The sequence below is a fragment of the Dermacentor silvarum genome, chromosome 3 (genome assembly GCF_013339745.2).
Source record: "Dermacentor silvarum isolate Dsil-2018 chromosome 3, BIME_Dsil_1.4, whole genome shotgun sequence".
Lineage (NCBI taxonomy): Eukaryota > Metazoa > Arthropoda > Arachnida > Ixodida > Ixodidae > Dermacentor > Dermacentor silvarum.
In genome coordinates this window covers 168003545-168027795 of record NC_051156.1, presented here as the reverse complement: position 1 = coordinate 168027795, position 24251 = coordinate 168003545, and the positions used below count along the sequence as shown (strand labels likewise).

Below are 24251 nucleotides of genomic sequence, written 5' to 3'. Positions count from 1 at the left end.
ATAGACCCAATACAGGCTATCAGTTTTACCAATGTATCAGGCATATCATTTTATAGACCAATACAGGCTATCAGCTTTACCAATGTATCAGGCATATTATTTCATATACAGGCTATCAGCTTAATTGGTGTATCAGGTTTATCAGTTCATAATCCATAAGATGAAACCTACAGAAACCAATAAAATATTTCTATTAGAATTGTTCCTAGAGGTTCCAGTGTTTATATTGTGGTAGGCATAAGACCATTATGCTATACACTCGGATTAAATTACAACCAAAAAGCACCGATGATGTATGACTATACTCTTGCCTCCGAGTCACAGCTCCATACTTATCGTACATTTTCCGGGAGGCAAGGACAGGTGTTATCACATACGCCAGACATGCTTCTACTACTCCATCTTTTCCCTTTGCCAACTTTTTTGTCTGTATCTGCTGGGTTGTGCAACAGGCTGTCTGGGCAGCCATGTGTATCTTTTCAAGTGGTGGTCAGAGGAGCAGATAAGATGTCTCTGAGAGAAGGCAGGCAATGATAAAGAAAAGGACAAAGTCATAACTCATGCAAATTTACTCCAGTGTGAATGAGAAAAAAGTCATGAGGGGTGTGCTAACTGGTCTTCCCAGGTCTGCCTCTGTGTTCAGCGAAAAAGGCAGTATATTTGTCTAATGCATTGAGTGAACTGTAAGAGTCGTCAACTGCAGCATTTGTTGACGTTCTTGGTGAGATAACGACGCAGCTCTCCAGCCACTTACAAACAAAACTTATAGCAGAACTGACAAATGCCCTGAAATCAACACTGCCATTATATTTATCCCACCTGCTTACACCTCTGATAATGAATAGCACAAGTTCAATTTCAAATGAACAGATAATGGAAAATTACAGGTTGTCCCGTCGATGGCATCTGAAGAAATGTTGCTGAAGTGCGCAAGAGACAAAATCAACAGATTCTCTAGAGGGAACGTAACACTTCTACTTCAAGAAGGACAACACAGAAGATAAATTATTAGCCCACTCAGATAATATGAAAAAAATTGCATGATTAAAAATAATGCATTTAATACATTCTTTACAGCATTCTTTTCCCTTGAGGATTAGCTGATAAGATTTTCTATTTTGCACATGCGTGGCAATTCATGATCCCATTGTGGCACAGACATAGCCTTCGAAACTCTAACATTTAAATACATAGGTGGCCATACATACAAAGATTCAAAGGAACACTATGAACATACACTACAGTAGCACTATGGCATGGCAATCTATTATTGCATCTTGCACAAAGTTTTATGCCATTAGTAAAGCTCTTTTTTTTTTCTTTCTTTTTTTGCCCACAAAGGGCAAAACAATGTGGCCATATAGTAGTGTGTTAAGTTGAATGTAGCACTACACCTGTTGTGAACTATGAAAGCCCACTCGTCAAGACATGTGGACAAAATGGTGATTTTGCAGGCGTTAAGCAAAATGATTATGAAAAGTGCTACAGCTATATAAACATCTATAAAACACTGCTTTTTATGAGCTTTTCTTGCAGTCGCTTTTCCTCAGAAGCACAATTCTGGCTTAACAAATGTCTGTGCGCCAAAGCTGGCCTCACAGACATGAAATCTATCACACGGAAAAATCATTCATAACATCATTGATATGTTCTCCCCTACACGCTTTATTGCAGTTACATTGAATTCTGAGTTATACATGTGAATTATATGTTGTCTTCTCTCTCTTTCTTCCTCCTTTTCTAAGGTTTAAGAGCCACCTCTAGCGAAATAAACTTTCAGTTAGTAGCCGGAGCTCCATCTCGTGTCTTTCTGTTTAGTCCCATTCTTAGTGCTGTTTACTTTCGAAGTCATGTACCAACTAGTTCACCAACGTGCATTAATGCAACATTGTAGGGCACTGTGGGCAAGCAAGATAAGTACGAATGGATCATAATTTATCTCTCACCCGGCATACATTCCTCGGATGCCCTCCTTCTGGATGACACTGCGGATGGCGTGCAGGCTTGTCTTGTGCTCTTTGGACTTGCCACCCTCGCCTGCAGTCGATGCGGCAACAGCGGACATCACAAAATGTCATGTTACGATAGCTTTCACAGCACACACTGAACTACAATTTGCATTGCTTTATGTCCCATTGTCCCATTTTGTTTTCTTTAAGACTCTTAGCAATATGGTGAGACGGGCTAGCTGGCCTATGTTCATTGTGAAGGATTTTTTTGAAGTGCAGGAGCTGATGCACATGAAGAGAAGTAAGAAACGAAAAAAAAAAAAAAAGAAATGTGACAAATTGCGCATACAAATTTAACTGTTCTTATATATATTGGTGTGTTTCAACAAAATTTCAGTTGTAAGTGAAGTGCTGTTCTGTCTTTTTTTTTTTTTCTTACCTGTCTTTGTGTGTGTCGGCTGTTGCGGTTCAAAAAAATATTTCAGCATAAACTCTTAGCAATGTTAAATGAATGTAGCAACAGCAAGGTCTACAGAGGCTAGATGACAATATGAAACATCATTTTATTTGAGGTAAAGTAAGAGGCTAAAATCTATGAAAAGGAGCTCATATCTGAAATGACCACAGCCTTCGCTGAACTCAAAAAATAGCTGGGACTGGTAAATGACAACAGGATGAAGAATATGCACACATGCCTACACAGGCTTGTTAGCAATTCAAACTGTACCTTCAATGTGCACACAACATATGAATGAGAAAACAATGGAATGTAAAAGATGGACTTTCAATAAACCTCATTTCTTTCTCATCCATATGCCATGTGAGCTATGTAAGTCCAGTATAAAGTGTACACTGAACAAGGCCAGGTAATTTTGCTTGAAATTATTTATAGCTGCCCAATCCTGCAAGCAAATCAGTGCTCTAAAATGGTCCGGTGTTTCTGAACCTGCCGTTTGCAGACCCTCAAGACAGTAAGAGGGACATAACATTAGTGATCATCATTGCCAAGTAATCAAAAGCCTACTCTTTTTTTTTTTTTTTCTCAGGAGGATTTGCCAAAGGTATACAGGGAATAAATGAAAATCAAATAAAACCTTGTAACTCTGCATCGTGCAGGAACTTCAGCAATGTCTCTGCAACCTTACTGCTCGCCCCCCAACGAGTGTAGATTTAAGGTACATCTGGCTTCAGTCCAGAGATTTTAAGCCTGATCGCCTGTGTTCCGCGACACAACCTATATATGCTCTATATATGTGTTAAACAATGTTTTGCCTACAGAGCCAGATAAAATTGAAAATGATGAACAAGGTTAGCATTAAACCTGACTTACAATTTTGGCGGTCTTCACTGTCTTCAACATAATTTGTCACCGCCATTCTCGTCACCCCACTTCATGCAACATCATCCACATAGCTGGTCACAGGCTGCACATGGCATCTTACTTACATGACAGTAAGCAAAACATGTTTCTCTAGTTTGGAACAGGGTACCCTCTCTGAAGTAACTTAAGTTGCATGCATGTTAAAGCTGGGTTTGTAAGGCCAGAACTTTGACAGATCACTGCTGCGCTGCTACTTTTCTACACATGCAAAGCTGTCAGCGTGTACTTGCCACTCAACTGCATGCGGTTCTTGATCAGGTCCAGTGGTTGCACAAACAGCGTGGCTGCCATCCTGCGAAAAAAGTTGCAGCAATTAGTATGCAGGAAGAATTCTAAAAGCACTACTCTACAATGCATGGCACAATCTATTTAGAGCTAAATGTGACAAAGTGAAGTTGGGTCGATGCACTCAGTTTGACTCACTCGCCTGTTCTTACAGTACACTGTCGGAGCCACTACTTGGAAGTGTTTCAGTTTACCAGTGCTCCTGTACTAGTTGCTATCCCCTCAGCCAATTATCAAGGCATGTGCCAGCAAAGGGAGCCACACGGAATGGCAAAACGCTAACAAACACAGCTATTTACTAGACAACATATTGCTCTTTCTTGGAGTGAAATGCTTGTCTACAATGTGACGCAAAAATTTTGAAAAACAATTACTACAGATTTTTTTTTTCTCTATAATAACTAGGTCTTATTTAGTTAGACATTTGGGAATGGGAACCAAAAAAACTATTGCATCTTTCTTGTATATCAGTATGACAGCGATAGACTTGATTGCTGTATATACAATAACATTTTTATTCCCGGGGTCTGCAAATTTCAAATAGCCGCATTGTAATGCGCATGTTCTATGTACTAACATCCTCACAAAGATTTTTTTTTTGTTTATTGCGAACTTTGTTCGGAAAGTTCGCAACATTTTGCAATGTGACGGCGGATGGCTCTTTGCGTAGCATGTGTGTCCTAGCTCATATATCCGAGAGCTAGTATATACATCAACGCAGTGAGATGCCCACAAGGATCACGCACACAAAACGTATGCGTATGGTTGTCCGCTCTAGAAGAGCAGTAATGCTTATAAATGCTTTTAATTGCATGCTTATTGTCATCTCGCGCGCGCGTTTTTTAGAGCACAAGCCGAGTAATCTCTCCGAGTCAATTAACACAAAAGTACAGTTCAAATCAGTTGAGAAGGCATTACTCCTCACGAACGAAGTCACAAAACATCTACCGGAAAGCTGTTGCGGTTATGACCGAGTTCAGTGATCTCTGTATAGTATACGTGTCCGTTTCACCCATAGCTTTCTGCTTTTTCGGCGAGCGCGCTGCATCTTCTGTTGTACATAAAGTTAGAAGACGTTATCTCGTTTACATCCCACAGATTAGCGCCACAATTAAGGAAGGCGCCGGGTGGCTACGATGTTCGCAAGTGTCGGCTTACAAGCAACCGGCCGGCGATCGACTGGTTTTTGAGACACGAACAGCAAGTCGCTTTGACACTAGGGGTTTACTCGGCTTACCCGGCAGAGCCACCGAACAGAAACCTCACGGGTTTCGGTATTGTCTTCGGCGGAGCTGTCTGTGCTGACATGATCCCGCTGGTGGTCGTGCTAGTGCCAAACAACCGTGCGCCCCTGGCTGCTGAAGGTCGCCGATTGCGGACGACGCCCGCAAACCGAAAACAACAACAATAAAGGCGCACGATAATGATGCTGATAGCAACAATCGTGCGTAAATTTAATATGTTATAAATACTGAAAAAACTATCGTTAAATTTATTCACAAAATTTACGAATATTGCGAAATAATTTAATTATTGTAACGCTTTATTGTAGAAGTAACGCTTTATTGTATGCGCAAGTGTCTGGGTTTGAGATTTACAGCTACGAACAAAACTACTGGAGCTCCGCGCGTTCATTCAGTTGACCTTGTGGGCATCGTAGGTGAGTGTGTGATTGGCGTCGATAATGCTTCCGAGTTTGCGGTTTAATTGGCTTAATTGTCACGTACTGTCACCTCGCTGACGCTATCGTAGCTCGTAAATGTAGCAGTACCTACTTTGTCGAAATAGGTTGCCTTCTCTTGCAATCCCGCACAATCGGCGGGCGTGGCAGTTGCAAATGCATCAGCCGGCGGACGCTATGCCGGCATTTCCAATTCCTGTCTGTTCTTACACCACTCGTTACAGCGTGCGCGGTTGTTTTGAGGAAATGCTAGTGAAGTGTTGCATAAGTGCGACCCGTATTTACGATGTAAATACATGCAGCGAGTTCTTCGCGCGAATGAGAAGGCCAGTGCATGCGCGTGTCTGCTGCTTCGGCAGCAACAAATGATGGCCGTTGGCGAGCGCGTGGCACGCGCGGCGATCGCTTGCTTTGCATAGCATCCCCGCGCATGGGCCAGGAGATCTCGAGCGTCGCCGAGCACGGTCGGTCGGTACCGCGTTTGCTCCGATTTCTTGACTCGCCGCCTTTGGCCGAACCTGCCTACCTACTGATGGTCGCTGCTTACAGGCTAGGTGCTTACGTGCACATCGGCGATATTTTAGCTTCCCCCGACGGTTCTCGATGATCTTGACGTCATAGGCGTGTCTTGCACTTCGAAGCCCGCTTGACCGTCTGTTGGCCTGCATCGTTTGTACAGGCTCGCGGTCCTGGCGGAAGATACGGGCGTTTGTCTGTTCCACCCCTTTACTATTCCTCCGGCAGGCATTTAAAGTGGCACTTGAGCTTTCCCCCGTAAAATAAGGCGTAGTAGACCGGACTGTGCTTTGCCCCCCTTCTCGTTTAATCGTTTTTTTTTTTTTTTGCATAAATTATGTTCTGTTCGGCCGCTCTCGCATCATAGGTTACCACTCGGGCTCACTGGTGACGTTTTGTCGGGTCGAGAAGCGTTTGCCCGCGCGCCTAATTTCCCGGGGCCCGATACTCCTTCCGAGGCACTGTGCTTACGCTCGCGTACTTAAAGCAATATTTTGTCTTTCAGGTTATTCGTCAGTCAATTCACCGACACCGGAACCAGCAGCAACATGAGCGTGAAGATCGGCATCAACGGGTACGTTTTTTCACCTCCGCGCTTTGCTGTCGCGATCTCTCACATGCTTTTTTCTTTCGTTTGTTGTCACAAACTTGAGTTTCGCAATCGCGTGGGCGTTTCCTTGAATCGGTTTCGGTTCCCGGTGGCTGTTCCAGGCCTGCTGCCCGTGTCTACCGGCACGCTCTTGTGCCGGCGTCTCATTGACGTGACCTCTACGCCAGCTGTCATGGCTGCCCCAAACAACGGCGGCATCTGCCACTCGAATCCAGCAGCCGAGCCCATCGCGATGTCCTTACCGCCACTCATTGTGTGGTTAGCTGATAACTGCGGAGCGCAGGACGCTATACTGCGAGTCGTGCTTTTCTTCGAGATCTCTTAAACCTCCTTTGTCTGCCAAGTGCAACCCGACACGCTCGGCGTCCGGCTTGGGTATCCGCGGGGGGCCCCCCGTATCCCGCGGGGATGTGTGGCAGCTCCGCCTCCTCCCATTCTGTCTGGATCGATGATAGTAGCGTGACGTCATCGTCGTCGTCTGGCGTAGTAGGACGCGCTAATCTTGCGCTTGTTTTCATCACACTTTTTTTTCTCTCTCTCTCTCTTAGAGGTAGTATCTCCATTTTTATTTTTTCATACATACACAAGAAAAAAAGGGACAGAAGCAAAAGGTGCTTAACGCGCCTGACAAAGGCCTCTGTAATCACAGCTTGCAAGCGACAGAAACTCATTTCTTTTTGCACACACACAAAAAAAATTGATGCATTGTAGAACGTTAAGGATAACAAACTTGTGATACAGTTGTTTTTGACACAGTAACAAAACTCGGAGACATTGGAATATATATTTGTTGTGAATGCAGAGTAATTTTTTGTGTTATCACCAAAATGATGAAACTCTTGCACTCGCCATCAGTTGTCAGTATGTGCCCTTGCTTCAGTGTTCTAGCTTTTTTTTATGACCCCTTGGATGGGATGAAATGTGCACCAGTTCAGATCATTGCACAGAAGGAAATGTCTTGCAACCTAGGGCAAGATTGCATTGTTTGGCTCAAGGTCAGTAAAATAAATGTCTGGCCATGGTGTCAAATTTAGTGTCTCAGTTGTATTTAATGTCTCATTCAGGGTGGTTGTGTGCACGAGACTAATGGAATTTTTCCCTTTCCTAATAGATTTGGGCGCATTGGCCGCCTTGTGCTGCGTGCCGCACTCACCAAGGGCGTTGAGGTCGTGGCTGTCAACGATCCTTTCATTGATGTCAAGTACATGGTGAGTTTGCCAGGATTCAAGACATGGCTGTGGCCTTAACCATTTTGCACATGGTAAAGCATTTATGGTACGAGCTTTGTCCATTTTTACTCAGCTTGTCACTGTCCCTTGTAAGAGGTACTGTGGTTTATATATCTCGACAGGGCAACTGTTAAAATTGCTGCTAGCAGTCTGTCACGTTAGTGCACATTGCGTAAGAATTTTAAAGCTCTCGGTACAATGCAAACTACCTGCCCCGGTAGCTTAATGACTATGCCGTTGCTTTGCTGAGATCGATGTTGTGGGTTCGACCCCGGTTGTGGCAGCCACATTTCACTGGGGGCGAAATGTTCACGTGGTTAGATGCACGTTAAATAACCCCAAGCGGTAAAAATTAATCTCGAGTCTTCCACTACTGCATGCTTTATAATCATGGTTTACACGCACATAAGACCCCAGAATTGATTTTTTTTTTAAGTACAATGAAAACTATGTCCTGAGTTACATGTTTGCAGCGCTGTTTGAGCCTTCCCAAGAATATTACAACCATGTGGTTGTAACTGACAAATAAATCTAGTCACTTGGTTCCCCTAATTATTGTCTCTCAATGCCCGAAAGGATGCATTTGTGAGATAAGTGTGCAGAAAATTTTGGTCACGGGTCAGGAAAATATTTCCTTAAAGGTTGTTGTATTAATGCTGTTCTGAAATTTCAAAATGCAGGTGTACATGTTCAAGTATGATTCAACCCACGGCCGCTTCCAAGGCGACGTCCACGAGGAGGGAGGCATGCTTGTGGTGAACGGCCACAAGATTCACGTCTTCCAGGAGTAAGTCATACCCATGCTCTCACCTCTTCTCGCTGCATCCTTGAAGTGCTGACGTAAGCATTTCGCAATCCACGCGACCTGTTATTCAAACGAGTTCTGGAGAAATTGGCAAGGGTGGAGGACTTGCGATGCAACAGATTAAATCGGCTGAATTAGACTAGACAATTGCGCCCTGTATCTGATTATGCAAAGCAGACGAAACATTAAAGTGTCAACCACCTGACTCTAGTGCAATGGGGCTGTTAATGGAATGTGGGTGTTTTTCTTTTTTATTAAAGCAGCCTTTGCAGTTCATGCAGTCTAGTGGTGCTTAAACCCAGGGAAGACTCTTTGTTGTACTGGCAAAGCAAACGGGAATGCCAGCAAATGTCAGTGCAAGGCAGAATTGGCACTTTCTGGAAGCTTGACACAGTAGTTGGGTGGATGGCATTCTTTTAATTCACAAATGAGTATGATGGTAACTGGGTGGAGCTCATCATACATGTATGCTGTATTGCGTAATCTGATGTGGGGAGCAATTGTCTAGTCTGTAGATAGCTAAAATGTCATCTCCTGTTTATAATTCAGCTAATGTAAACTGTTGCATCGCAAGTTGACATTAGCAGCAGCCACTGTAATTAATAGTAAGCATTTCTATCAAGAACAAGTTTGCAACAGTAAGGCTAGCATGTTAAAAAGACCGTTTTTGAAGAGAGCAGAATTGTGACACTACATTTTGTCTATTTCACTTGGAAGCATGAAAGCTTCAACGTAGGCCAGGCTTCATTTGGCTTAACAGTGGTGTCTAGAGTAATGTTACTTGTTTTCAAAGCCTTGGGCACTACTCGCTCTTGCAGAGCCGCAAGATTTGGTCCACTGTTGCGCCCAATTTTGGAGAGCGAGGCTTGATAGGATAAAGCTGTTCATCCCCTCTAGGAGTTGGCCATGGTCCAAGTTGGGTGTCTGGCTGCAGGGCCAAATTGCTGGCATTGTTCCACGCTGGCAGTGTTGTTGTTTCCGCACTTGGCGTGCGGCCGCTGCCAAGCTTCCGCTTCCAAGGCCATTTGATAGAAGACTCCTCTCCTTCCTAAGCCTTGCTAAATTTAACACTTGTAGGGTTCTGAATGGTGGTTGTCTCTGCTTTTTTCTTTATCTATTTCTGTCTACTTTATATAGCTTCTGCGATTTACCTGCCCTGCTTTTTGTAATGGCTGTGCGTGCTATTTTACTACTCTTGTTTTGTTAGCTCTCAGCCTTGCCAGTCTGCTGTCTAGCCAACTGGCATGCGAGAAAGCTCATTGCGCGAGTGTTTTGTGGATGAGTTCAGTGCCCCAAGGAGCTTGTTTATGTCTCGACACATTCTATCGGGCTGGGGACCGCTTCCGTCTGCCATTTCACTTTTTCAACAATTATTCTATTAGGGGTGAGGGTTGTTAGTACTTTCGGAGCATCTACTTGCAGCCTTTGTTTTTGCCTTCTGTCATGTTACTTGGTTTATTAGCCATCGAAATAAAGTGGGGTCTGGTGAATACATTAAGGGCAGATCTGAGTAGCAGCTCTGCAGCTGATGTTCAGCCAGTATAGTGCAATTAAGACTTGCTATTTAAAAACTCCTTTTGGTTAAAAATAACCTGTTACAAGAATTTCACTTTCAGATTTTCATACAGTAATGGTGCAGACCTCAAATTTTGACTTAATGTGACATAGTGAAACTGCGGAATAAAATTGCATCATGCTTCCACATCTCAATGTATGTTTACTGCTGCTTTTGTTTCCCTGCTGTCACTGTGTGACGCAAGACAAAACAAGCTTTCTGCTTTTGTAAAAGTTGGAACCGAAAGGCTTGTAATGCTTTCGGGCCATTTCAATTTTTTAGAAGCATTGCATTTACAAAGTGGGCAGAAAGTTTGGTGAGGCACTTCTGAGTACTTTTATTTGTAATTGATGCTACCGAGGCTCAGGACATCAGCTGCCTCCTTTCTGATGTCTAGCATCACAGCTAAAAAAAAAAAAAAAATTCGTTAGTTTGTAGACTAATCATAAATTGTGTAATAAAACTGGCAGCCACAAACTGTCTTTCAATTCAAATAGTCCTAGCCTGGTAGCTGGTATTGTGCATGTGCCTTTTATCTGATACTTATACCCCGTTCTGCGAACTCTGCTTCACTATGAAAGTTGCGGGTCATGTCAGCCAAGCAGAAAAATAATCCGTAGTCCCCCACTCTGGCGTGTCTCACAATCGTATCGCGGTTTTAGCTCTTAAAACCTTGTTAAAAAAAAAAAAAAATTTGAAGATGTATTGTGCACTTCCAATTGCCCTTCACATGACACTGATTGAATGAACCCGCCTGGGTGGCTCAATCAGCTAAGGCGTTGCGCTGCTGAGCACGAGGTTGCGGGATCGAATCCCAGACCCGGCGGCCGCATTTCAGTGGAGGCGAAATGCAAAAATGTCCGTGTGATTGCATTGTAGTGCACGTTAAAGAACCCCAGGTGGTCAAAATTAATCCGGAGCCCTCCACTACGGCGTGCCTGATAATCGGAACTGGTTTTGGCACGTAAAACCCCAGAAAGAAGACACTGATTGAATGGAAGCATCGTAGAAGGATCAGTCATGCACAATGGGCGAGCTTCCCTTCCTCATTTGAGCACACGGCCGGCTATTGTTAGCCAGTGGCCGACACTAGCCTTTGCTGCACTGCATGGTGTTAGATTGAGCGTAGTTGCTTGATGACCCTTGAGGGTTCTGCAGTGGTATTACAAATTGGAACAAATGCTGTAGGGAAGCCGATTCTTCCTGTGTGTATGAATGTCTCCACAAAATTTGGGGAGTTGCTTGCCGTCTGGCTCTTGAGTGGGTGGGTGCTAAGCAGGGTGGCATGGCGTGTGCAGGATGAAGCCCGCCAGCATTCCTTGGGGCAAGGTTGGCGCCGAGTTTGTGGTGGAGTCCACCGGCGTCTTCACCACCCTGGAGAAGGCTCAGCTGCACATTGATGGTGGAGCCACCCGGGTGAGTTAAGGGACACCACAAGCTGTAACGGTGGGCAGCAGTGCTGCCCCCTAGGCACGCTGCAGATGTTTGAACTTGCATTTGATGGCCCTCCCTCTGTTGGACTAAGTTGCTTGACGTGCCTCTCTGGGAGGGGGATTCTTCTGCGAGAGCACATTCCTAATTGATGCCGTCGAGGGCTCTGTAGGCCCCAAGTAGTAAAAAAAACCCTTTATTGACGTGTTGCCTGACAACATACCAGAAAAAAAAATTTGTCTTGCAGAGTTTCGGTATTGAGTACAAAGTTCCTAGCTAAATTTCTTCGTCCAACACTGCATGACAGCCACCAAGTGTAATTTGTTGGTTTAGAGCAGGAACACTGGACAAGGAAGAATTTTGGTACTCGCCATTTTTTTGAAAGCAAGGTCAGAGGAGACAGGCTGATGCAAGATATCCAACAGCAGTTGTGTCACATGTGATGCAAAGCAAATGAAATGTGTGGGTTCTTGGTGTCTCACAGGAGACCAACCACCGCGGGTTCGAGCTTAGCGAGCCACAGGGCCGCGTCAGCCGTCGCCTCCAGCACCGCTCGCTCGCGAGCTCAGAGGCAGCAAGGGGCTACCGAGCGACGCACGCAAAAACACAGTAAAGCCCTGAGTTGACGGAAACCGTTTACTGAAACCGTCGGCACCAGCACTGCACAAACGCCCGCGCGGCGGGGAGCCAAAGGGGTCCCTCACCAGGGCGAAAATACAATAACAGGCGCCTATAGCACGTCGCGGCGAGAGCACAGGCTCAAGCTGGGACACGCCGCTAGGAAAAGTCCCGGCGGCTATGCTACTTGCTCTGGCGATAACCAATGGGTCAACTCGCGAGAGCACGGGCAATATCCTTCGGCTTAGGCTTTCGGCAAGCGCGGCTCGGCGGGGTACGACCTCGCGCGAGCACTAATGGCACCGCTCGTCGGCTTAGCGTAGGGAAAGGATCAGCACAAAGTACGCGCTCCCCGCACGGGCAAAGGCACCGTGCGCGAGCTCCAGTCCTAGTCACAAAGGTGTCGGCGGACGAGAGGAAAGCATGAACGTACCGTGTGCTGGTCCCGGAGAGAAGTCCCGAGGCACGCTCCGCCGCTAGCAGCCGAAAACCGGCCGCCTCGTGACGTCAGCGCCCCGCCCTCAGCGCAACCGCCGCGTGCGCAACGCCACCGCGGGAACCGGTTACGCGGAGGACGGGGAAAACCAGGGGACGGCAGAACAGGTGTTAGCGCGCGCAATGACGCCGGCGCAACCCTCAATCCCCACAAATGTACACCTGTGGTTCACGTATGACTAGATCTGTCTATACAAATTTAAAACAAAACCTTAGGTGGCTTGGGGTGAAGCCCACTACCAGTTTTTCCAAGTTGATTATGCTTATTCTAAATGTGTTTTGCACATTTATATAGAAAATACTTTCTTTTCTGCTATTTATACGTGCTGTCATTAAAGGGTTAATCCAGGGCCCTGCACTGTGGCCTCTCTCATGGCAGCCAGTGTTGCCTTGGGGCATAAAGCCCTACAACTCAATCTTTATCTTTTCTAAGGTCCTGTGTGTGCTTATTCCAATGTGCATATTCCCACAGGTGGTCATCTCTGCTCCATCTGCGGATGCGCCCATGTTTGTGATGGGCGTCAACCACACCACCTACAATCCAAGCATGAAGATTGTGAGCAACGCTTCTTGCACCACCAACTGCCTGGCCCCCCTGGCCAAGGTCATCAATGACAACTTTGGCATTGTCGAGGGCCTCATGTCGACCGTCCATGCCACCACGGCCACCCAGAAGACTGTGGATGGACCGAGCCACAAGGCAAGTACGCCCACTTGTGGCTTAACATAGCATTCCATTACAGGGGCCCTCGAACACTTTTTGCAAGCAATTGTTTTTCGGTCGTGGACTGTGTAGATTGACTGTTGAAGACAAAGTTATTCAGCCAATTTTCAAGATACAGGGAAAGAATGCATGTCCTCAACTCACTTTTTGTGCGGTCTCTTGTCCTTATTTCTCTCATCCACTGACGTTAACCACTCGCTGCCAATGGCAAGAGCTCCAAGCGCCTACGTAGCAGAAGTTTGCACTCGATAGTTGCCTACATGTTTTATGTTCACGGACTCCAGTCACTCCGGTGTGCTAATGGCACCGTTATCATGGTAATTAACTACTTTCGTGCATTCTAGCTCATTTCACGGTTGCCACTATTGGTCAAACATGCTGGTACTGCGCAGTCTCGTTTCTTTCATAGCCTGTGCAGGCAGTTCAGCACAGCACCGCAAACAGCAAAACGCTGCGGTAACAATGCATCGAGGTGAAAAACTTGCACCGCATTAATAACACTCATGAGTGTATTGCATGTGAAAAATGAGGAGTTCACAAGGTTGCTCACGAGCGTACATAGGCAAGAAGAGAAGCTTTTGTGTGAACATCTCACGTGGGCACTTCACCATAATATACAGCAATGCTCAGAGGCGAAAGAGCTGCCAGCGCCCCTAATGTGCTTTATAATTGTAGTGACCTTTATGACAATGTCTGTTTGTGTTAATATGAAAAGTACATCCCACTAAAATAAGACGAAATCGTAATTTAACACGTCCTTGCTGCAGTGCAGTGGTTATTGGCAACTTTGTTTTAACCACTCAAGGAGGGAGAGTGTGGACGTTGATAATGCTTCTGGTGAGCGCCACTGGGCAATCGGTAGCGATGTAGGGATTTGTTTGTGTGATTAAAATGTATTTTGATATCGGTGCTTAGACTTGCGCTAAGAGCATCTCCTAACGTTAATCTGCGCAACCTGCAACAGAAAGACCGTGGATTGAAAGTGGTTGAGGGCCTCTTTAACATGTAATTGTGCACCATCCAGTTGCAGTGTTTAGGGACCTCATGGTATGGTGCATAGTTCCGTACAAAAATTGCTAGTGAAATTCCACTTATTAGAACTGATCGGTTGGTCCCAGCAAAGTTGCATGTACTTTTATAGCAAAGAACTCCTGAAAATTCAATCCCCTAGATCGGCATGGTTACTTTGAACGAAGTTTCTGTGTTGGAAATTTTGTGCATTCGCTTTGCACTGCTAAGCATGAGGTCGCGGGTTCAATTCCCGGCTGCTGTGACCGCATTTCATTGTTGACTAAATGCCAGAACGCCTGTGTACCATGCATTGGGTATACGTTAAAGAACCCCAGGTGGTCGAAATTAATCCGGAGTCCCCCCACTACGCCATGCCTCAAAATCGGATTGTGGTTCTTGAACATAAAAGCCCACCATTTCATTACCAGAATTAACTGTAGTAATTGTGTGAAAAACTGTTGTGTGGAAATTGTGAAACGGTGCAGTTTTCGCTGGGGAAATCTTCCGTCTATTCCAAAGCTCAGCAGAGTTTTGTTGATTCTCCAGGGGCGAGAGGGCAGTTTCTGACCATGTGCTGCTATGTTCACAGGCGTGGCGTGACGGCCGTGGTGCCGCCCAGAACATCATCCCAGCCTCAACGGGAGCTGCCAAGGCTGTGGGCAAGGTGATCCCCGAACTGAATGGCAAGCTGACCGGCATGGCTTTCCGTGTGCCAACTCCGGACGTCTCGGTCGTTGATCTGACCTGCCGCCTCGCCAAGGAGGCTACCTACGACGAGATCAAGGCAGTGGTCAAGGCTGCCTCCCTCAGTGACCACTGGAAGGGAATCCTTGGATACACTGAAGATGAGGTAGGCACACTCGGCTCATTAAGTCTTGAACACAAGTAGCATTTCGAATAAGATCTCTTGGGACGTAGTTGTAATGTGTAGTTGTTACCATTAATTGTTGAGAATGTTTCCACTTCCCCCAAAAAAGTGATAGGCGTAACCCATCTAGTACATTATGAGAAGTATATTTAGGTCAGACCCACTGCGGTCTGACCCACTGCAGTAGCTTAGTGGCTATAGCGTAGTGCTGCTGAGCTCGCAGATTCTATCTTCGACACGGTGCCCGCATTTAGATCAGGGAGAAATGCAAAAATGCTTTGATTTTCATGCATGTTAAAGAACCCCAGGTGGTTAGATCTAATCAAGTCCCCTGCTATGGTGGGCTTCATCAAATCATTGTTGAATGATGAGTTGAGAGACCCTTCTTTTCCTTCCCCTTTTAAGGCCAGTGCAGTAATAACTTAGATCAAAGAAAATGCTGGTGTATAGACACGTACATGTGATAGCAGCATTGCATTGATTAACCTGCAAAACTGCAGATTAGCTTTCAAAGTAACTGTAGCTAGTTGTACAAAGGTGCAGTGTACACTCCTTTTAATTAATGACATCAGGGCATCAACGCTCATTAGATTAAGCACTGACACCTTCAGCATCGTACAGAGGAAGAAAGACCTACAACTGAGCTGTTTGCTCATACAATGGGTCGCAGAAGTATACAACCGCAATGAAACAAAGCAACCGGGATATTGCTGAGGAAAGGGAATTATCAAGTGAATTGTAACTGTGGGTAGGGGTGTAAAATATTAGTGATGCACTGTAAGTGAACATAAATGGTGATACAGTAGAACCCCGCTGTTACGTTTTTCACGGGACCGTAAAAAAAAACGCTAAGAGCCGGGAAACAGGAAAAATTGAGAAATGGGGGAGTAGTGTTGAAATGCACACAATATTTTAATTCTTGCGTGTGACAAAAAGTAGTTTCGCCTGACAGCCGAAGTATCGATTGCGATGAGCTATACAAAGTAACAGTAGTAGTTTTATCGTCCATGTAAACTTATCGCTTATTAACCAGTTAACAAACATGGTGTCAGCGCCCACAGGCAAACATGAACACATCATACTCGATAGCGCGGACACGCACAGTTGTCCGCGCAGTGAAGCGCCGCTGCAAGCGAGTAAAGTGACCTTCGTGCTGTCATCTATCGCTTCAACGCAAACTGAGCGCCGAGAACACTCAGCACGCCAGAGCACAGCGCTGCCCGCTATCCCTCCCCCCTCGCTCCCTTGCCCGTACTTCGAGCGCAACGGAAGAAGGCGCGCTTCCTCCTTGCTTTTCTTTCTGTCGCGCGCGCGGCGGCGTATGCTGTATGTGCGAGTGAAAGCGTGCAAGGGGAGCTGGCGACAGCGTTATTGCCCTTGGACTTTATACATCTGTGAGCCGAAACCAATTTTAGGGCCACAATGCGTCATAGACACCATCTTTAGAAAGCAATGCAGATCTCGAAGGCCATACTTTTGCTGGCGGAAACCGAAAATGCGTAATAAGTGTTGCCCCCGGCACTTTGGGCGACGAATGCCATCGTCAAGCAACCAAGCCAAGTGACATGAAAAGTCAAAATGGCCACTTGGGCCGGCGCGGTGTGGCAGTTCACAATGTATGATGCGGGAACGGTTCCACAGTTGCGACGTAACAGTGGGGTTACCAATACATTGGGTTCTATGGGAGCTGTGCCGGGACCGGCCGAAAACGACGTAACTGCCGGGAAAACGCAGCACCCGGGAACGTAACAGCGGGGCTACTGTATTAACATTCTGAAAGTCTTGCCAGGCTTGTTGAAAATGGTTGTTGAATTGCTTCATGACTTTTACTCTGGTTCGCTTCTGCTGTGCAGTGCTTTTCTTTGCCAGTGTCTCGGTATGATTGTGCAACCCAAATGTGTAGTGCTGGACAGGCTGTTTATCCTTGCTGCTTGCTTGTTCTTGTTAGTTCTTATAATTATGATTATCGATACAGCACTCATACTTCTAGCCAATAGTTTAATTTCACTGAAGTCTCTAGAAGTGTCCAAAAACTATAGGCGCCTAGAGTGTTTGCTTTAAATTCAAATCCATTATAGTGTTTTCCTTGAACTGTGCATGGTTGGTTTCTGCAAATTGGTGCCCCCCTCTGTGCGCAGGTTGTGTCAACTGACTTCCTCGGGGACTCCCACAGCAGCATCTTTGATGCCAAGGCTGGCATCGCCCTTTCCAAGACCTTTGTCAAGCTCATCTCGTGGTTAGTCACATTGCCGATCTCTTGGGGAGCGAGACTCTTGCCATGCCAGACTGTGGGTGGGGCCTCAAGTGCTTTTGGTAGCGAAGGGCACTGTAGTGCTAATGTGCAAAAGGGCATTTATCGCTCTTTCTATGGGTAACCATCACTGTCAGAAGGTGCTGCAGTAGTTTGGTGAGCCACCAAAATATGCTGCCAGCATCCGGTGGACAGGCCATGAAAATGGCACGACATTTTGGACGGTTGTGTTAAGCGCTGATTGATTAGTTGCGATGATAGGATGTAACATGGCTGTAAAGTGGCCTAAGATCAACTGCTATTGTAGAAGCATAAAACAATATATAGTATAAAATTATGACTGATATGTGGAGTAGTCTATAGGCTCATACACACCGGCGACTGACAGTGGTCACGCAACCAAGTTGGTCGCGAAGCGACCAGTCGCAAATGGTCGCTTTTCTCGAAAAGCAACCATTTTAGGCCAGTCGCTCACTGCTCGATTTTTCAGTCGCGCGACCGTGGTCGCAAAGCTGCTCAACCAATCAGCGCCGCGCCAAAAGTGATGTGTGTCGTCGTCCACGCCAAATGCAATGTCCGCGTCACTATATGCAGGCTACAGGCCGGTAATTGGTGTCTTGTCTTGTGATTCTGGGACGCAGCGTGTCGAATGTACGCGGTCGCATTCGCTGGAAGCTAAACAGCAGGAAAAGAAAGCACAACACAAACCCTTTTTCCAGCTGCCGTTCGTTGGATGAGCACGCCACCCAAAGGTGAACAGCGGGTGAACAGCTTTGCTTTAATATTATGCACCGAATAACGCGCAATGCGAACTAGAAATTGCAACTTGCAACGGATAATACTCGTTGTCATGCGCACAAAGTTCAGGCAGGAGGCGGCTTGCGTGGCCGGTCACTTCACGCGAGCGGACGCACGAGCGTCGCGTTTTCTTCGGAGGCTTCCGCGCTGCCACAGCTGACACCCCGGCGGAGCACATCAGCACAGGGACGACGTCTTCCTGTTCTCTCGAATCAAAATCCAGCCATCGCTCGAATCAAAATCCATGGCTGTTGCCGGAATGCGAAACCAATTTACACAGTGCCAGCAAAGTGCGCGCTAACTGCGTAGATCCCTAGAATTCTCGCTGAAGAACGAGAATGTCCGGGATTGCAACTTGCAGGTCGCGCTCAGCCGGGCTTGCCGGTGTGAACATCAGTCGCCTTCGGTCGCTTTGTTCGCGAGTCGCAAATGGTCGCGCGACCTCCTCAAGTCGCCGGTGTGAATGAGCCTTATGGGTACAGTACGAATGACAAGTGATCATGAGGCTAAAATGCGAGAATATGAAAATAGCACGCATGCCTCCTTAATGCCTTTGAGCCCAAAGGCTGGGAGGCAGTCATGGTGCTCTTCGGGCCATATCTGTCCCTTGCGCCACAAAAAAAAAAAACGCATATCATCATCATCATCATCATTTTGGACGGTTGCATATGCTTACCGGTATCAATTTTCTTTAGCCCAATGCATCCAGCCAAGCTTTGTCCATCGTCATGTGCTTTGCGAGGAGTGCATGCACGCCTACATTTAGCACGCTGGTCAGTCGGGTCAGGAGCTGGACATCTGCCTTAGTACGAGCAGTGAATTTAGACATGAAATTGCAGATGTGCTACTGAAAACTTGTTTCCTTCCCTCAACGGCACTGCTCTTGGCACGTGAAGTTTCAGTGCAGGTTACCCATACAACAATGCCAACTAGCTGAAATGCAGTTCTCGTCACTGAGCTTTGGAGTGATAGGTATGCCTGCTCAATTGCAAAAAAAAGTCGTCTTCTAGCATGGTGGCTTTGAAGCTTTCGGTGAAGAAAACCCAGCTAAAAACCAGTTCTACATTTTGTCGTGTCTTTTTATATTTTAAGAACCTCAACCTTTTTCCAGGTACTGACAACGAGTATGGCTACAGCAACCGTGTGGTTGACCTGATCAAGTACATGAAGTCCAGGGGCTGAAGGCGCTGCCGCCGCCAGCGGAAGGCGGCATGCCAGCAGAGTTACACCAGGAATTCTCGCTGCTGGCTGCCGACCCTGCTGCCAGCAGCATTGCTGCTTTCCCGAGTTAGCCATAGCCAAGCCCTGTGTGTCTGTCCAACAGCCGGTTACCAACATGTTCCTCCCTCTCGCCACTACCCACTGTAGTGCCTCTCGTGGTGTCGTAAAAGTCTCTAAAATAAAACTCCTCCAACACCTACTCCACTGTTGGTTTTTATTTGCCTATAGCAATTATTAGACATGTGCAAGGTTAGTGTTAATCTATTTCTCTCTCTCCCCTTCCACTCTTTCTCTCTTTATCCCCCTACTCCTTTCCCCTGTGCAGCGTAGCCAACGAGAACTATCTCTGGTTAACCTCTCTGCCTTTCTATGCATCCTTTCTCTCACTCCATGCTAGTGAGTGTTCAATCGCAGAAGCTGCAGACAATGCTCCTAAACTGGCTACGAGTGCCAGCCAGCGTGTGTGTGATCAAATTTCTAGCTTCTCCCGAGGCTGCTAGGGGGCACTGGGGTGCAGTGTGGCCACAGTTCCAGTGTATACACACACGCGTGTTGGATGTATGAATGCCACGAGCAATTCACTGCTGTGGTGTGACGCAAGTGAGAATTTAGGTATGGACAGGCAGCCTTCGAAGAGCAACTCTTTGAAAGCACTAGTACCTGAGCACAGGCTGCCAATTGCGACAGTTGCGTGGGTTTTCACATGCTCTCGCTTTAAACACACTTGGGCATTTTTCAGATCTGAAGATGCATTTGAGAGAGATGATGGGATAGAAGTAAAAGTCTCACTTTCAAGAGACTGGCTGCTAAATAGATTCTTGCTACTCTATTAAATATTCACATAAATTATCAGTTGCTTTATTATCATTATTACTATTATGCTACATTCTCCCTGCCTCTTGGAACATTCTTATTTTTCTAATACCCACTACGGCCAAATTTCCTTTGCAAGTCTGAGAGAGAACTTGACCCAGAACAGCACGCTGCAAGCTGCAAGCAAAACAAACGTTAGTAGCTCTTCTGATGAGCAATGGGTGGTCCTCTCACTCCTGCAGCCTTGGCTGCCCTTCTCGCTTGGTCGACCAGTTTGAGCTGGTCCGTCGCTCGGAGCTGTACAGCACTGCCTCCTCCCACTGCCGTGTGGTGGGCTGTGTTATGGGTGTGAGCTCTGGTGTGGTGGCCAGTCTTGTGAAACTCGGTTTGTTGGAAAGTTTGCTAATTTTTCAAATGCAGTTATGATCACATTAACTTCAAGGAAAGCTCTATCATGACCTTGATGCTGGTTGAACACTTTAAGGAGCTTTGTTGCGATGCTGCTTGGAATCTACAAAAGCATTCTGAACTACTTGATTGCCACCACCTACATGATAAACACTACCTAATTGTTTTGTACAAGGCATCGAGCAGCAGCACATCGGGGAGCAAGTGGAAGGCCATCACTGCAGCTTTCACTAGCCGAATTAGTAGCTCCCGATTGTCATTTATTCACCCTTAAGGGCCCCTTGTGTGGTGCAGTTAAACCGTGATGTAACGAAGTCTGGCAAAATCGGCACATTGTTGTATCAAATGCGTTATATTGAAATTCATTGTTTTATGCAATGAAGTACGGTCGTGGATGAATTTTTCTTGCACGCAAGGGGCTGTAAAAGTTTCCGGAATATTGGGCGATCGAAAAAAACGAATTTCAATAAGAAAATAAAATTTCATTTAAATTTGAGTCTGCGGCCAAGATACGGTTTCATTACTTTCACATTGGTGGCCCGAACGAAAGCCCGAGATACTTTTGCATCCACTCTGTCGCCTGCAGTGGGACGACACAATCGTGAAAAGTGCAGGCCGAGGGGGGAGCGAATGCTCCAACACATAACCAAAACTCGAGTTTACGCGACCTGTAGTACTAAAGTGTATACTTGAAGCCACGGCCATGTCGGCTTGCCGAACCTTTGCATTCGGCGCAGATTACTTCCATGATAAAGAGAGAGAAAAAAAGGTAAAGGAAAGACAGGGAGGTTAACCAGACATTATCTCCTGTTGGCTACCCTGTACCGGGGGAGGGGTAAAGGGATTCGACAGGAGAGAGATAGAAAAAATAAGTGCAAAAAAGGGGGAAAAAAAGGAAAGAAAAAAAAAATCACACACACAAAACAGAACTGTTTCTGTCGGCATTGTCACGCAGTCTGCGAAGGTGTTCTAGTGTTGCACAGTGTCAACGTCCCATCCGACGTCAAACAGTGTAGAGTTACAATTTGTCACTGCGTTCAGTGTCTTTTAAATAAAGCAGCAGTGCCTTCAAGGTGGCTCGCGCTGTTTTTCGTGTAGGCCAGTTTCCAAGGATGTTGATTTGCGTTATTAAGCGTTTGTCCAGTTGACCTATCGTGGCTGAGAGAGCTGCTCTCTGCGGGTTAAAACGAGGCCACTCACAAAGAAGAAGTGCGATTGTTTCGTTGCACTGGAAGAGCGTTCTAATCACAGTCGGTCAGATAGGCCGGTGGCTCGCAAGAAGCGCCTGCATGGCCTTCTTCTGTGACGTTAAGTCCAGTCTGTGGTGGAGAATTTTTTCTTCCGACAGCGGCCGGTCGTCAAATTGGTTGAACGCGTTGGTAAGAGAATGTCTTTGCGCACTGTACTACGGGCAGTTGCACAAAATATGTACAATTGATTCTTCATTGCCGCAGTGGTCACAGGCTGCGCTGTCGGCCATTTCTATGTGGAACGCATAGGCGTTGGTAAACGCAACGCCCAACCATAATCTGCACAAAAGAGTTGCGTCTCCTTAGCGAAGCCTTGATGGTACTCGAAGGCTTAGGGTTGGGTCCAGAGAGTATAAGCGAGCATGCATGAAGTGCGATTCATTCCATTGTGACCTTGTGCACGATAAGACGCGCAGGCCACGTATGCGCTCGGCCACAGTGACAGCTATGCACAGCCACAGCCATGCTAAACGAGGAGACGCATGCTCACCTGCTCTCCAGCGCGCGCTTGATCATATATTACCACTAGCTTCCCCCTGCTCTTTCCTGTTGCTCCCCGTGCACGTCAAGCCACCGTCCTTCTCCACTCAACCCTGGTTTCCCTCGCACCCACAGCATACATTGCGCGATGGGATCTTATCGCATCTGGACTTTATAAGGAACATGGCGAGATGTTCTCGTTATTCTGCTTCGCCAGTCGCTCTGTCATGCAGCATGTGTTTAGAGAGGTGCGTTCACCAGGCAGCCACGTGCAATTCAACCACTTGCCCATCTGCGTCAGCAGCAGTTTTCATTTCTTGCCTTGGTATTCCTTCGTTGCAGTAGTGAAATGTCATTGTATTGAAATCGTATGTAAAAACACTTCGTTACACCAAGGTTCAAAATAGATCGTGTTCTATGGATAAAAAAATTCAATACTTATATCAAAATTTTTGTTATGTTGAAATTCAAGTTTGATATATCGAGGTTTAACTGCATTGCACAAGAGGCGAGCAAAAACATCAGTAAATGTGGTCATTGCAACCATGAAGCACAGTAAATTTGCAATGCAATGCATGGATCAAGTTCAAAAAACGATGCATAGGCACAGTGATTAAACATATGTGATGGTGTGGTAATGGCGGTTAATAGTTACAAGTGCTGTGATAGTAGCTTTGTCATGTTGTAGCTTTGATATTGTGCTCACGAACAAGCTGATATGGCAGTGCATTCCACTGCTCTGTGGCAAGGGGAAAAAAATATTTGCTGAACCCAGTGTAGTGCCATGCAATGTTGAAAGCTTAGACTATTTTAGAAAGGCTACAGAAGAGGGAGAGAAACCTTTATTGTGCTAAGTGATAGGGAAAGACCTCCGACGGAGGAGCCCTTGTCCAGGGCTTCTGCGAGCCACACAGTGTCCTGGGCCTGCCTGGGTCCGAGTTGGACAGCGCAGCTTTCCAGGAGGAAATGGTGGGTGAGGGGATAGCAGAGCGGTTGGGAGAGTTAAGGTCAACACAAGGCGCTCTTTGAAAATTTAAGTTACACGACGTTGGTATGAAATCCAGAATCAAGGTTTTAAGTGCAAGTCAGTCAGATTTGGGTTCTGCATAAAAAGCCAAATCGAAAACTGTGTTGGTTACAATAGAAGAAAGTTATTATCAAGATGCAATGCCACTTTTGAAATCAGTATATCCTCCAGGAGCTTGCAAGTGATGCATCTCAGGGAAATTGGACAGTAACTTGAAGTGTCTAGACGGTTACTCAAATTTGTGTATAGATACAATGCGACTAATTTTCCGATCATCAGACTAGTCATTGATGACTTGTTCAGGTTTGCCCTTGCAGCTGTCAAGATTCAATGAAGATGTTTTTGTTTAGTTTTCATTTCTTTCTTTTTTAACTTCTTTCCTGCAGAGAAAAATGCAATGAAATATCAGTCACTGAACACGAATGTAAACAAAGGTAAGTTTTTTTTTTTTTTTTCTTGCATGTGTGCGTTTGTATAATTGCTGTGCAAGTCAGTAGTATGTCTCAGGAGAGGCATTGCACACCCATTCCATAGTGTCCTCATAGTATAAAACAGTGGAAGGGGCTATTAGTGGACACACAAAAGCTAAATAGCTAGGTTAAAAGTACTCATCAGCTTCAATAGGTTGTCACAAATCTAATGAGAGTTGCCGATGTAAATTTAGGACGTCAAATACAAAAACCAACTAAACTTTCACCGAAAATCAATCGGTGAAAAGGTGAAATCTGCTTTGAAAAGATGGTTTGGAAAAGGGGCTACGGTCACATTAACACGATAAAGTATCAGCCGGACAAGAGTGTCGAAACATTGCATGTTCAGGCAATCTAGTAGCAACTTTTCATAGG

The 24251-nt window shown here is 46.0% G+C and overlaps 2 protein-coding genes across 3 annotated transcripts in view; one reads left to right on the top strand and one right to left on the bottom strand.

Annotated features, from left to right (window-relative positions):
• Positions 1–5009, bottom strand: part of LOC119446035 (mitochondrial 2-oxoglutarate/malate carrier protein) — a 32461-nt gene extending 27452 nt beyond the window's left edge. The window contains exons 1-3 of the mRNA XM_037710354.2: positions 4853–5009; positions 3561–3622; positions 1947–2037 (exon numbers count right to left, since the gene is read on the bottom strand). Coding sequence (XP_037566282.1) covers positions 1947–2037; positions 3561–3622; positions 4853–4923 — 224 coding nt within the window. The 5' untranslated portion in view covers positions 4924–5009. The remainder of the gene's footprint in view (positions 1–1946; positions 2038–3560; positions 3623–4852) is intronic.
• Positions 5010–5711: 702 nt separating this feature from the next.
• Positions 5712–19615, top strand: LOC119446031 (glyceraldehyde-3-phosphate dehydrogenase 2-like). 2 transcript variants are annotated; one of them, XM_049663827.1, is made up of 9 exons: positions 5712–5764; positions 6318–6386; positions 7534–7630; positions 8332–8438; positions 11310–11427; positions 13028–13255; positions 14880–15140; positions 17297–17383; positions 19309–19615. In XM_049663827.1, the coding sequence occupies exons 1-9, from the start codon at positions 5727–5729 to the stop codon at positions 19387–19389; spliced, it is 1086 nt and encodes a 361-aa protein (XP_049519784.1). In that variant the 5' UTR covers positions 5712–5726; the 3' UTR covers positions 19390–19615. The 2 variants fall into 2 exon arrangements, with proteins under 2 accessions (XP_049519784.1, XP_037566273.2); XM_037710345.2 differs by lacking the exon at positions 19309–19615 and having other exon boundaries at positions 17297–17548.
• The last annotated feature ends 4636 nt before the right edge of the window (positions 19616–24251 follow it).